At 40.3% G+C, this 12,387-nt stretch overlaps 1 protein-coding gene across 1 annotated transcript; it reads right to left on the bottom strand.

Annotated features, from left to right (window-relative positions):
• Positions 1–2,007: 2,007 nt before the first annotated feature.
• slc25a22a (solute carrier family 25 member 22a) lies at positions 2,008–11,840 on the bottom strand. The gene is made up of 11 exons (XM_079260784.1): positions 11,744–11,840; positions 5,233–5,427; positions 5,003–5,128; positions 4,839–4,894; positions 4,554–4,644; positions 3,939–3,993; positions 3,201–3,261; positions 2,817–2,961; positions 2,572–2,726; positions 2,407–2,482; positions 2,008–2,240 (listed from the first exon to the last, which is right to left on the bottom strand). Exons 2-11 carry the CDS (start codon positions 5,250–5,252, stop codon positions 2,087–2,089), a joined length of 939 nt encoding a protein of 312 aa, XP_079116910.1. The 5' UTR covers positions 5,253–5,427; positions 11,744–11,840; the 3' UTR covers positions 2,008–2,086.
• Positions 11,841–12,387: the final 547 nt, after the last annotated feature.

Raw genomic sequence — 12,387 nt, 5'->3', positions numbered from 1 at the left:
CAGATTTATCCAACAGCTCAGGAGAAATGGCACCTCCAAAAAAAAACACCTAAGAAAACCTATACTAGTGTTCCCCTTGGCAGACAGTTAGAAAAATTTCATTAAGATGTTGCATTTAGGTTGAAATGATTCTTGTTGCATTTCTGTTCCTTCATGTGATACATCCACATAATTATAACAAAAAAATCACAACAATGTGGATTGATGAGGGGAGGTGGAGAGGTAGGTGTGCAAATAAGCCATCATTTACAAAACAATAAATCCAAAAAACAAAGTTGATATCATCTGCATATGTACAATATAGTTAAGGTGGACAATTTGACACAAAAAACAACACATACAAATATATAGTGCTATACTGCTTCTAGAAAGAATATTGATAAATAAAGCTCACTCCCACAAATGATATTACACTAAAAAGTTGCACTGTGCATCCACAGTTGCAACAGAACAATTGAAGAGCTGCTTGACCAGCGGGAGCAAGGAAGGAATGTGATTGGATAATCCACATCAAAGTCACCTTGATCTCCGACAAGATAAACCAATGGCAGGGCTTCAGTGTTGCTGTGATGCACAAACAAGATACGACAGGGCTGTTTTTCCTGACAGCTTAAAGCAAACAAAACCTCTAAAGCAAACAAGGAGAGATGTTTGGTCAAAATGGTAAAACACTGAGAAAACAGTGGTTTGATTTTTTTTTTTTTTTTGATAAAGAAAGCTTTTTCATAAGCTCTTTGGGTCCTGCCACTGAATTCAAGTTTGCAAAACGCATTAAAATTGAGTGTGAACTCAGCTGTAAACAAAAGTAATCATATGTCTGAGTCTAAGGGGGGGATAGTCTGCTCCAAATGGAGGACTATGATCAGGAGTTCCACAATACCTTCTGAAACTCAAGATGTCTGACAATTTGTTAGCTTAGGAGATATTAATTTGGTTTTTAGATTAATATTATCTTCAACTTATCCATGCTTACAATAAATGCCCCCAAATCCACAATAAATAGCAAATGCAAAAAACCGCACTTTAGATTTCAGTCCAATCAGTGATGTAGCAGCAGGCAGCATCCATCTCTCACAATGCAAAAAAAAAAATGCAGCGACTTCATTGATTGGGATGTATTTTGACTCATCTAAGGTTTTAAAAAGCTAAAGATGCGTAAAAGTTTTTTGTTGTTGTTGTTTGTTGTTTTGTGTGTGTTTTGGTGTGATTGTGCTTCCAGGTCAAACAATGGGAAAATATTGTTTGCAGCAATCCATAATGTTCATACAGTAAAACTGTAGCTTCAGTCTGGTGTGTAACCAGAAAACAGAAGCCTCTTTCATGAAGGCAAAACAGCCTAACCATTGTGGTAGCACTAAATATCGGGTGGAACCTGATCCACTGGAAAAGCCAGGGCAATCAAAGTTGGATCAGAGCTGAATAGCTGAGTTCATTACAACCAATTACTGTACAGGAAGAGAAGTGGCTTCACAGGAAAGATCATAGGGATTGTGCGGGTATCACATCAACACATTAACTGGGCTCATACAGTGAATTCTTCTGTGGTACTCCGCAGTTTAGCTTTAAATACATCAAGTCTGGGAAAGGATTCCACCAGATGTAAATTTCTCAAGTATGTAAGTGAAGAATGTGCTTTTGTTCTGTTTTTTTTTGTTTTGTTTTTTTTTGTTTTGTGAAGTCAAATGGGCTTCTGGGGGCTTATTATGGCTAAAAATTTGGTATAAAAATTTGCGTCTACTTTGCAAATTTATCATGTTATATTTAAAAAAAAAATAAAATAAAACAAAATAAAATATTGCTGGAATATTCCTTTAAAACGCTGAACTGATATGTGTGACTTAATTTCCAGAGAGCTAGCTGAAATTGCCAACTGGAATGTAATGTGTCACTACAGGCAGCTTGGCAAACAAAGGCTCCCTCTTGAACTCTTAACATTCAACACGACTAACAGAAAACAATATGACTGGTTATGCACTGACCCCCCTGAAAATAAAAACAAAAAACAACACTGTGTCAGGATAAGATGAATCCTTGTGTAGTTGAAGTAATGCATCATGGGTGGGGAAGGCAGAAAAAAATGTGCTCCTTAGTTGTCTTTTTTAGGCAAGAGGCTGAGGACAAATTCACCCACACCAAAGAAGTAGACCATCTGTGCAATGCCAAACAGAGGTGCAATGACCAGGGCTCGACAGTAGGCCCCCTTCAGGAAGGCCGATGGACCTTCATTGCGCATGATTTTCCTAGAGAGCAAAAAAAAAACACAAAAAAAACCCACATCATTACATAAACTGAAACTTACAACTAGTATTAGTTACATGCCAGTGGACATGATGATGATGATTGCAATGACTACACAGCACAAGCAGCCTCACACACGCTGTAGCTGTGAAGACATAATGAGGTCACCTGATACAGTCAGTCACCCCGCTGTACGTGTCTTCTGTGCTCCCTCGGTTCAGTGACTGCAGCCTGGTCTTTATAACTGCAAAGCAGTGAACTCAGGTTAGGACAAAAAGCATGGAGCATCAATGTAAACATTGCTGAAAACGTCCCCACGGAAGCTCTGCTCACCATCAACAGGGTTGACAGCAACAGCGGCTGTGCTTCCTGCTACACAGCCTGATATAAACGACACGTAGAAGGGAGCTGGGCCCTCTGCGCCTTTTTTGCCCAGGTCATTCAGGTTAGCGAAAAGGGGGAAGTAGATGATGGAGAAAGGAACATCCCTACATAAAAAACATTCATAAAGACAATAACAGTAAGCTATATAAATCCTTTGTGGGCAAAATTATCACCTTTATGTCAATCAAATATACCTGAGCAATGTGGCACCAAGACCTTTATAAAGCCCAGCGATGCCTTTTTCCCTCAGTAACTCTCTGGTTAACTGCATAGCCGTCGGGGACTTTGTCTCCACCGTACCTGCTGCCACCGTCTCTGGCATTAGCTTCCTCTGAGCAGCTAAAGCCCACAAAAAGCCCAACATCAATAATTATAGGAACATCCTGAATGTACGGTCATCACTCTATGCAGAGGACATATGTAAGTGGGCATTTTAAAATAATAAGGATGAGAAAGATTTGAGGATAAAAGTTGTTTTCCCTGACACAGCCACACGGAGTCACTCTTTCTCCAGTTTATCACCAATGCTTCAAGTCTGTGTAAAAACTGGCAGCTGTATGTTTTTAATGTCTTCTTACCAATCCTCCCAGCATCCTGGAGCTGGATTTTCAACATCTCCATAGGAGTTGTTACAATAACCTGCAACCAAAGCAAAATGAGGCGTCAAATGATGTGACCACATGCGTATCCTGTGAACTTTGAATACACTATGTTTGATAAATCTGAGTTCAATACCGATTCACTCTGAGTATGATAAGAAAAGTGTGTGTCCCATGTAAATCTTCAGGGAAGCATTAGCTCGATGTCAAGTCTTGTTTCTCTTTGTAGTCATACAATAGTACTAGTTAACTGGATTAAACGTGAGATGGCCATGTTCTCAGCTGCAAACGTAATCCAAGGTCTGCTACACTTAATCTAATCACATTCCTCAGGCTTGAAGCCTTTGCCCTCATTGACAACAGGCATTTCCCTCTGACTCACTCACTTAGCACACATGGCCAGCCACTCTCACAACGTCTTATCTGATCACTCACGCATAGATGCTGCTGCATCCCCTGCTAACAGGACATTACAGTGATTGGAAATCATTCATTAAAATAGAACATTACAGGTCACGCTCTGATCACAGATAGCACAATCAACACACTGCGAGCATGTTTTTCTAACTAGCGAGGCTTGTTTAAGTGCAGTGGTGGCTAATTCTAGCTGCAGGAGCAAACAAATGAGGCTCAGCCATGCGTACGTGATCTGCAGAAGTTGAGAGTTCCAGATGGAGAACAAGGGGATGCAATTAAAGCAGCGCTTCTTCCACTTACCTGGCATGTACCTGCCCCGCAACCAGCCAGCATCTCTTTGACCAGAGTGAGTTTTCTAAAGGAAATAAAAAAGAGAGAGAGAGAGAGAGAGAGAAAATGAGACAACCAAATAAGAGCATTTTATTTCCACAGTTCTTGAAAAATGATGCTTCGTCTTCCATAACATGTCAGACACAATAGCTGGATTAATAATTCACAAGAAAAGCAGCAGAGTCAAAACAAGTCAATCATTCATCAGCTGGCATGTTTGTTACCATAGTGATTGAGTTAGATGACCCTGTAAGGTTCAGGTTTATCTGCGCATGCAGTTCCGGGGGTGGACAATAGGAGCTTGCTTGCAGCAGCACCAGATGACGGTTGCTAACGCTTGTCATTGACAGGACCGCCACTGGCATGCATGCAAGTAACTGTATGTGTAACTAACGCAGTTCAAAAATCAGCCTGAAATGCTCTGTGCCTCTGAGGAGATGATGGAAAGGTGATGGGTTAACTGGAGCCATGATGAGAATGCAGACAGCTAATGTGTGAAGTTATATGCACATTAGTAAACATGCCAGTAATTCACAGTGAAAATGAGGGGAGTGGGAGTGTGCTGTCACCGCTTTCATATCTCACCCATCCTTGGAGAGGTGATGCCTGAAGAAATCATTAGCAGCCAATTTGATGGCCTTCTCGGGTGTGACTAGTGTTAAGTTCACAGCAGCTCCTGAGTGGTTGAAGGTACATGAAGAAGAAAGGTAAAGTACAAGGAAGACAATCAGATCATTTAGTTTCACAGTGAAGCTGGCTGGAATGATTCTACGTCACCAAACAGCAGAGATGCTCTCAGTGTGTTACACCAGACCTGCACCCCAGTTAGAGCAACAAATAAACACAAGTAAGGACAAGTCTTCAACTTACCTCTGTACATCCCAAAATACCCTTCTGACCGGATGGTCTTAATAAGGCAATCTGACCTAAAATGCAAAAACAACATGTGGTATTTTAGTCAAATGGCTGCCTGAAAAGCTCGGCGGTACCTCTGAACAACTTAGCACCACAGCAAAGCTTGTGGGAGTTCATACATGCTGGTGTAAAGGCGTGATCCATTTTGCTGGTTTTGTAGGCGAGTCTTGGCCAGGTCAATGGGAAACACACAGGTCACTCCAATTAGGCCAGCGATCCCCCCATTGATCAATTTGGCAGGCAAACTGAATGAAGGGAAATGTCCAAGATAAAAATAAGAAATGTGGAAAGTCATTAGAGTAAAAAAACAAACAGCTGTTCCAAACATTGTATTCACATTCAACCTCACCTGATCTGCTTGTCAGCCATTTATCTCAAGCCCGAGCTGTACAATTCAATAGGTCTGGTAGCAGATCCTTCTGGTGCTCGTCGTTTCTTTTCGATGCAAGTTACAGAAGTGCTCTGCTGTCCAAACTCTGCTGGATTAGGTTGCTGTGTTCTCTTTGTCCACTTGTTTCTTGGTAGTTTTTTGTCAATTGTAATTCTGTAAAACAGCAAAGAAGGGCCGGCTCAGTTTTTACACTTTGAATGAGACTCAGGGAGAAATATCCCGGCAGAGAAAAACGTGAGCACAATTCAAATAACAATGAAGCAATGTTGTGTCTATGAACATTTCAGTGGAAACATTCTGCTGGACTTTCTCCTGAGTTGTTCTGATTAGATCATTAATCACGTCTTATAACCATTTTAATCAAAGCCAGAAATGCTCAAAATGAAATAAACCCTCTACAAAATCAGCTAAAAGCAATTTTGTTTGTTTTAAAAAAGGACAGATGAAATGATTTTGTGAAAAATAGTTTCTCATTTTCCAGTGAAAGATCTGTGGCTCTGCCTGCGCTGAACCGTTATCACCTCAGTGTAACCAGCAGTCTGTCGAGCAGTTGCTGACATATCCACACAGCCAGGCAGGATTCAATATGAACTCTTTTAACTCACATTTCAGCAAGGATTGTCTTCTGTTTTTGTTTTTTTTTTCCTCTCCAAACAGAGCTCTTACAGAACAGTGACCTTAAAATGATGCATTTGTTTGAAGAAATTAGAGAATAACGAGGGGAGGGCTGACAGATCAAATATAAATGAGTAAAAATTAATCACATCAGTTTTTGCACTGTGCAAATGACAAAACTATATAAAAAAAAAAAAGGAAAAATATGGGACCACTTTCAGACAAAGAGGCTACAAGCCTGGTGCTGGTAACCCCAGAAAAAGTTATTTGTGGGGATTTGTGGGAACAAACAATGCAGCTTTGCACCAACACATTCCCCTGATGGTGATCACAGAAGCCTTTCCTCACTAAAATCCACAAGCTATCCTTCTGGGAGATCACTAAAAGGCAAATCAGTCTTCCTGACCACGAGAAGCAAAACCTTCTAATGGGATGATAAAATAATTTGGCTATAACTCTAAAATTATACCTAAGACGGACATAGAGCACCTAAGTAATACCGTACAGTCCAACTCAGACATAGTCACATCATGGTGTAGTAACACTGCAGATGAACTTACATCGCATCCAAGCTTTCACAGTGTTTGCAGGAAGTACTGTGGTCAAAACAAGTAATGCTTTGTGTTCATTTGTGCTGTGGATCAGGCTAAATACAAACCTGAGCTAGCAGGTCCACAGTATTCAGTTTAACCAGCACTCAGAACCCAAACAATACTTAGTTTATGATCATCTAAAACAGAGAAAGTGGAATTTCATACAGTATTTAAGACGTTAAAAGAAGAAAGAAAAAAAAATAGGTGTTTTTGCAAAGTTGAAATTATATTAATCATTAGATTGCCAAACTTATCCTAAAAAGTTATGTGTGTCCCCTCCTTGCCATCCAGGGACCGCACTGGCTTCTCAACAATGAAACTGGCACAACATATACTGTCATACGTTTAAGCAAATCAGCTAGAAGCTTCCTCCAAATAAAGCTGTTGAGGGATTACTTTCTGTTCAGCAAATCTACGACCACCGGAACATCTGCGTGACACGAGTGTCCTTGAACACTCATGCTTAATTCATAACTGCTTTTGTTGTGAAAGTAGGACAATAAAAGTCAGATCTGAAGGAAAAAAGGAAGTATTCACTGAGAAATAGAAGGAACATGTCTGATGAAGCAGAGATGCTCCCCATTTTTTAATAGAGTGTCCTCACTGTGACAAGATGCTTCCAATTTCCCCTTTCGTTCTCTCCACCCCCATCACCCACCAATCACAACCAGCCAGTGTGAATGCAGCCCGCCTCCCCGTCTCTCCTTCATACCAACCCTCCCCCATCCTTTTCCTCAGTCACGAGTCACGACTCTCAGATACAGTTCTTTTCATCTCACATCTTTGCTGACTTGTAGGTTTTGCAGTAAAATACATATGTGTGCCACAGCAGTATCACAAATTCCTCAGATCCTCTTTCTGTGAGGTGCCTCAGCATGAGAGGATGTTTGACTTTCTAGTGACTTCATCAGGACCTGAATGCAGCTGCGGGCTGCTGTGTTTAGTTTGGATGGGGTAGAGGCCTTCACTCGCCGCTCCAGGGGTGGCAAAAGGAGAACATTGTCTTCTTTGAATCCTGGAGCGTCGCAGCCCATCTCAATCGTTGGTCTCCCTCTGTTTTCTTTCCCAGTACTGACACTTAGCCGAGCTCATCATTTTGCTACATGTTCCTTTTCTCATACAGCCTTATTTTTGTTTAATCTGCAATGATTTCTGTTTAAGAAATTAAAACAATGGGCTGCTGAGAAAACGAGACATGCTGTCAGAATGACATCTCCATCCAATGCCACCAACCACTTGTCAACTTCACTCTATACATCTGTGTCTAGGCTTTAGGCCTAGGCTCCAGGCTAAGTCTGTCTGCAGTGTCTTGTCATGACAATTAGACTCTGTATGGAAACAACTCGACCTAGTGTGTAGCGTACACAGTATAACACGTTGCTCATCAGCTAAATCTCCAAGGAATTCTTTGTTCTGTCTCAAAATGTCCAAGAATAACAAGAAGTCAGAAAAAATCCAGTACAACTGGTGCTTCTATTTTTCAGAAGCTATTTATTTTACCAGATTGTATGAAATAAACTGTTAAGTGGGCAACTTTATTCAGGCAACCAAGATAAAAAATTAGGCAAAGATGATCCACTAAATTTATATCACATAGTGTGTTCATAAGTGGCTTAAACCACCTCATTTTCTCATACACACATTTGCACAGCAGTCACATTTTGAGTTTTATATCACAACAGCTGATAAGCACAGATGAGTAAACAATAGGAGATTATGCAACTTTTGCAGAACCTTGAACTTAACTCGAGCCGACCAACTCAAGCAGCTATTGGACACACTTGATTAAAGAGCAAGTTCAGAGTCTAAATGCTGACTGAGACAGATAAGAGTCAATATTTTGACCTTTGCTCAACATTAAAACTTGAACAATAAGGTATAACACCCTTCACTGAATTAATTTTTTAACAGATTCATGGGCCATATTTTAAGCTAAATGCTCCATTTAAACCCACCAAGACAGGCCAGCAGAAACCAAAAGAGAAGAATCTTTTATGAGGAACAATAATGTGAAAGTAATAAAATTAAATTAAATTAATTAAGTTTAATTAAATATAGTCATGTTTATTTTCATATATTCTTGTAGAATGTAGGTCAATTTTTTTTTTTTTTAGATTTGAATTAACTAACTTTTTTTTCTCTGGTTTCATATGTACTCAGTTGAATTTCCCCTTGGGGATGAATAAAGTATCTTTGATTTGATTTGATTAAAAATGCACTAAAATCAGGATCATTTCAAATCAGTAAGCATTTTGGTGATGCAAACTGGGCCAGAACTGAAATAATAATTGAAGAAAAAAAAAACAGTAGCCAGCTGCTATGACTGATTTACCACAAGGTCTCAATGACACAAGAACTGCAAACAGATTTAATTAGGCCAACAGAAAGGGAAAATCTGTTGACAAATCCAGCTGAGTTTATTTCCAACGCAAAACTGGATGCAAATTATATTCCTTTCATTCAAATAAGCCAGGGAAAAATAAAACAATATCCATCACAGCTCCTCTGTTGCTCCTCTGTGCTCAAGTGCTAACAGGGTCTTGTTGACTGAACAGCAGTGAGTTTAGTAGGAGGTAAAAGGAAGTGAGTAACTATGATGACAAAGCACTGTAGCTGTCAGCACTCAAACATGTGACTGCGACAGAGGAAAGCACAACTTAAAACATTCAAATCAAACAGGCCCTCTTCATCAGCTCAGTGCAGTCTGTTGCTACCAGTCCATCTGTCTCACACAAACTGGTTCTATTAACACACTAAGCCATCAACTGGGGGACCTGCACTGGGGACCATTTCAGACACAAGTGTGTCTCTACAGCTCTCTATCATATGTTTAGATGGCTGCACAGAGGGTAAATATAATGTAAAACTCCATCTGCTCAGTTTTGCATCCCAGTTGGAGAATTTATTTCATTACTGCTAGAGAGAATTACTTGTGTCCTACTTTATATAACTTACTTCACTGAGTCAAAGTGTTGATGCTTGTTGCATGATTATTTTTGTGTTTGAATGATCCTAACCACGAACAATGATGCATGTACATTTCTTCCCAATACACACAACTGCCATTTGGAAATAATTGTTTTCTGTAAATATTCTACAGTGTGTTTTTAGACGTGCACAGCCAAGCAGGAAAAAGGGATGAAATATTTGTGGTGTCACAGACAAATCTGATTATCATTTCCTCTTCCCGACATCATCAGGATTATAAAGTTAATACGTACTTATGAAAGCTCACTCCCAACCCCTATTTACAAGCAGAGTGAGATTTGAGAACAGCCGGGCCTTTCTGCTATTGATGACCTACACTGAGTTCATATTGCTGTTATTAAACCTGCACAACAGTGCACTATTGTAATCACCTGATGGAGATCAGATACAACCTACTGAGTCTGCTTTTCATGTGAAAAAGGGGAACTTTTGTACTGTGGAGAGGTGTACAATTTAAGCTCCTCTTCTCACATCACAGGTATCCTGAGTGGCCTGATTTTTTTTAAGTCATCTGGGGCTTTTCTCTCTCATTTTGTTTGTTTTGCTTCCTCCATCTCAGTTTCTTGTGTTATTAAAGATAATAAATGCCACTGTTGGTGCCAAATCTTTAGACAATCACATCAAGTCAGCATTAATGTGAATAACTGCAGTTTGCAATAAAATGAAACAGCCTCAATGTGTAACTTTCACACAGGATCAAATACTCTCACTATCACCACAGCTTCATGTCATTGCAATCCAGGGAACACAAGCCGGTGACATTTGCAAAACCCGTATTTGTGAGTTTGGCGCAATTTAACACATAAAGAGCCCAGCATGACATATGATGCATACAGTTTCTGAGACATTTGGCATCACCGTGTTGTAGAAATCCTACTGAACACAATCTGACTTGACTTCTGACCCTTAATGGATTCCAGAAAGCTCACGATTTTGCTATAAGAATTTTGACATACCACACGGTAATAAATAGCAAATATCCCAAAAAATTCTTACTTTTTTTCTTTTCTTTTGTTAAAGGAACAAATAAACACCTTATATTTAAAAAAATTGGACTTCTCTTACCATTTTTTTTATGGGTCAGGCCTTAAAGGGTGAAAGCAATTCATATGTTGGTGTGTGCAGAGTATACACTTATGTGTATTGCTTTTTTTCCCCCACAATACAAGTAAAACAGTTTTGAAAGCTGTGTTCTTAAAATTCAACCAGCTTCAGTGGAAAGGACAGCATGTCACCCAACACCTAAGAATGGCTCACCTCATCAATTATTTCCCAGCAGCAGGATTGTATTATTATACTGTTTGGATTCATCTCAACCTGTGCCACTCCAGTCATGTTAAAAAAGCATGCATTTCTGCAACATTGTAAGCCCATTACACATCCTCCCTAGCAGATAAATGCCTTCATGTGCACACTTTGAAGGAGTTTGAGACTTCTTAATGGATGCTTAAGACTGCAGAACACTGAATACAATAACAATGTTCTCCAGTGTCTATTGACAACTCATTTTGTTCTCTCATCTTCGATGCTTCAGTTCGATGCTTCAGTTCAAGAGGTGAAATTCCAGATGTTGTACTTGAGTGTGTCGGCCTCATTTTGCTCCACCAATGGGGAACGGGGTGGGCACAGTTTAAATGGGCTTACCCCTCCACTACCAACATCGCAGCACACATAATTACGCCCCTTACTATGGGACGGAAGACGACAGAAGGCGCCCACCAGGTCTCATTTAGACTAACGGAACCGGGTTTGGGTATGGTGATAGCATCCAATACCGTGTGATCCAAAATGTCCATAGAAAACGATAAAAGATTTTGTAACATCCCGTTTTCTGTATTACAGCCACAGATAGCAGCTATGTCTTGTCTCTTTATAACGGTTCTACGGTTTTTATAGCGAAATATGACCAGACACGTCACAGCCTTTAACGGTCGGGTTTCATAACGGTAGAGCCGACCGACAAAAGGCCCGACGGTACCGCTAACTGTACATCTTGAGCCCACCACGGGATAAAACTGCCCGACTTGCCACATGACGGAAAATGATTTGTTTCCTGTCACTCAACGACAAACTGCCATACAACCGCATCCTAGTTTCGTACTGCCGGTTATTTCATGCTTCCCCCTGCATCCATCTTTTAACCATCAATAGGCGGAACGTGCCGCCTTCCTATAAATATTCTCCAGGTGAGATCCACCGGTTTCAAGCCAAAACATGCATTCTGTGGATCTGAATATTAACAATACCGTAACTACATCCCGGCGTGTACATACCACTGTGTCGTTTCCGCTGTCTCCTCTGGCGTGATTGTGGAGAGATATAAACCCGTTACAATCTGGATCTTTGGCTGACAGAGCGGCAGTAGCTAACCTACCGGGTTTACTAGTATTTCAGTCCAGTGGAGGAGGTGGGAGTGAAGGCAAGCAGTCCAGGGAGGGAGGGGGAGCAGCCTGGCTTTACTGGAGACATAAAAAATAGCAAATGATATTTAAAGGGGTCCTCTAGTGGTATGTAGTAGAAATACAGACACGTTCCCCCATCCTCTTTTTTACGTGTAGTAAAGGTGTTGGGTGGGGGGTGGGAGCTGACGTCATCGTGACGATTCATCTCAACGCAATGACCTTGGGCATAAAAATAGGGGGAAAATGACAAGAGTTACTATGTTGGGGTTGAGGGGGGACATGAATCAGCAAAACGTCACCACACTAAAAATGCATATTTGAAAGCAGCTGATATGCAGTATTTTATATCAGTTTTACTCATAAGATACAATAAAACACTGAGAATATATTACAGAGATCCAATACATAGAAAAACAAGTATTTTGTGCTGCAGCTAAACTGATTGCTAAAATGATTACTCAGTAACCAATTGAACAAATAAAAAATAAAAACTACAAAAATAGCCCAATATTACA

The sequence above is a fragment of the Telmatherina bonti genome (assembly GCF_933228915.1).
Source record: "Telmatherina bonti genome assembly, chromosome: 2".
Taxonomy (NCBI): Eukaryota; Metazoa; Chordata; class Actinopteri; order Atheriniformes; family Telmatherinidae; genus Telmatherina; species Telmatherina bonti.
The sequence above is the reverse complement of the archived record's forward strand: the minus strand, read 5'-3'. Positions and strand labels throughout refer to the sequence as shown.

What these genes read in the sequence shown, in the direction of transcription:
- slc25a22a (XM_079260784.1), bottom strand. Translation starts at nt 5,252, where the DNA reads ATGGCTGACAAGCAGATCAG. An exon ending in GCGGGGCAGGTACATGCCAG is followed by an intron (nt 3,262 to 3,938) that starts GTAAGTGGAAGA and finishes CTTTGGTTGCAG; the next exon opens with GTTATTGTAACAACTCCTAT. An exon ending in GGGGTGACTGACTGTATCAG is followed by an intron (nt 2,241 to 2,406) that starts GTGACCTCATTA and finishes TTTGCTCTCTAG; the next exon opens with GAAAATCATGCGCAATGAAG.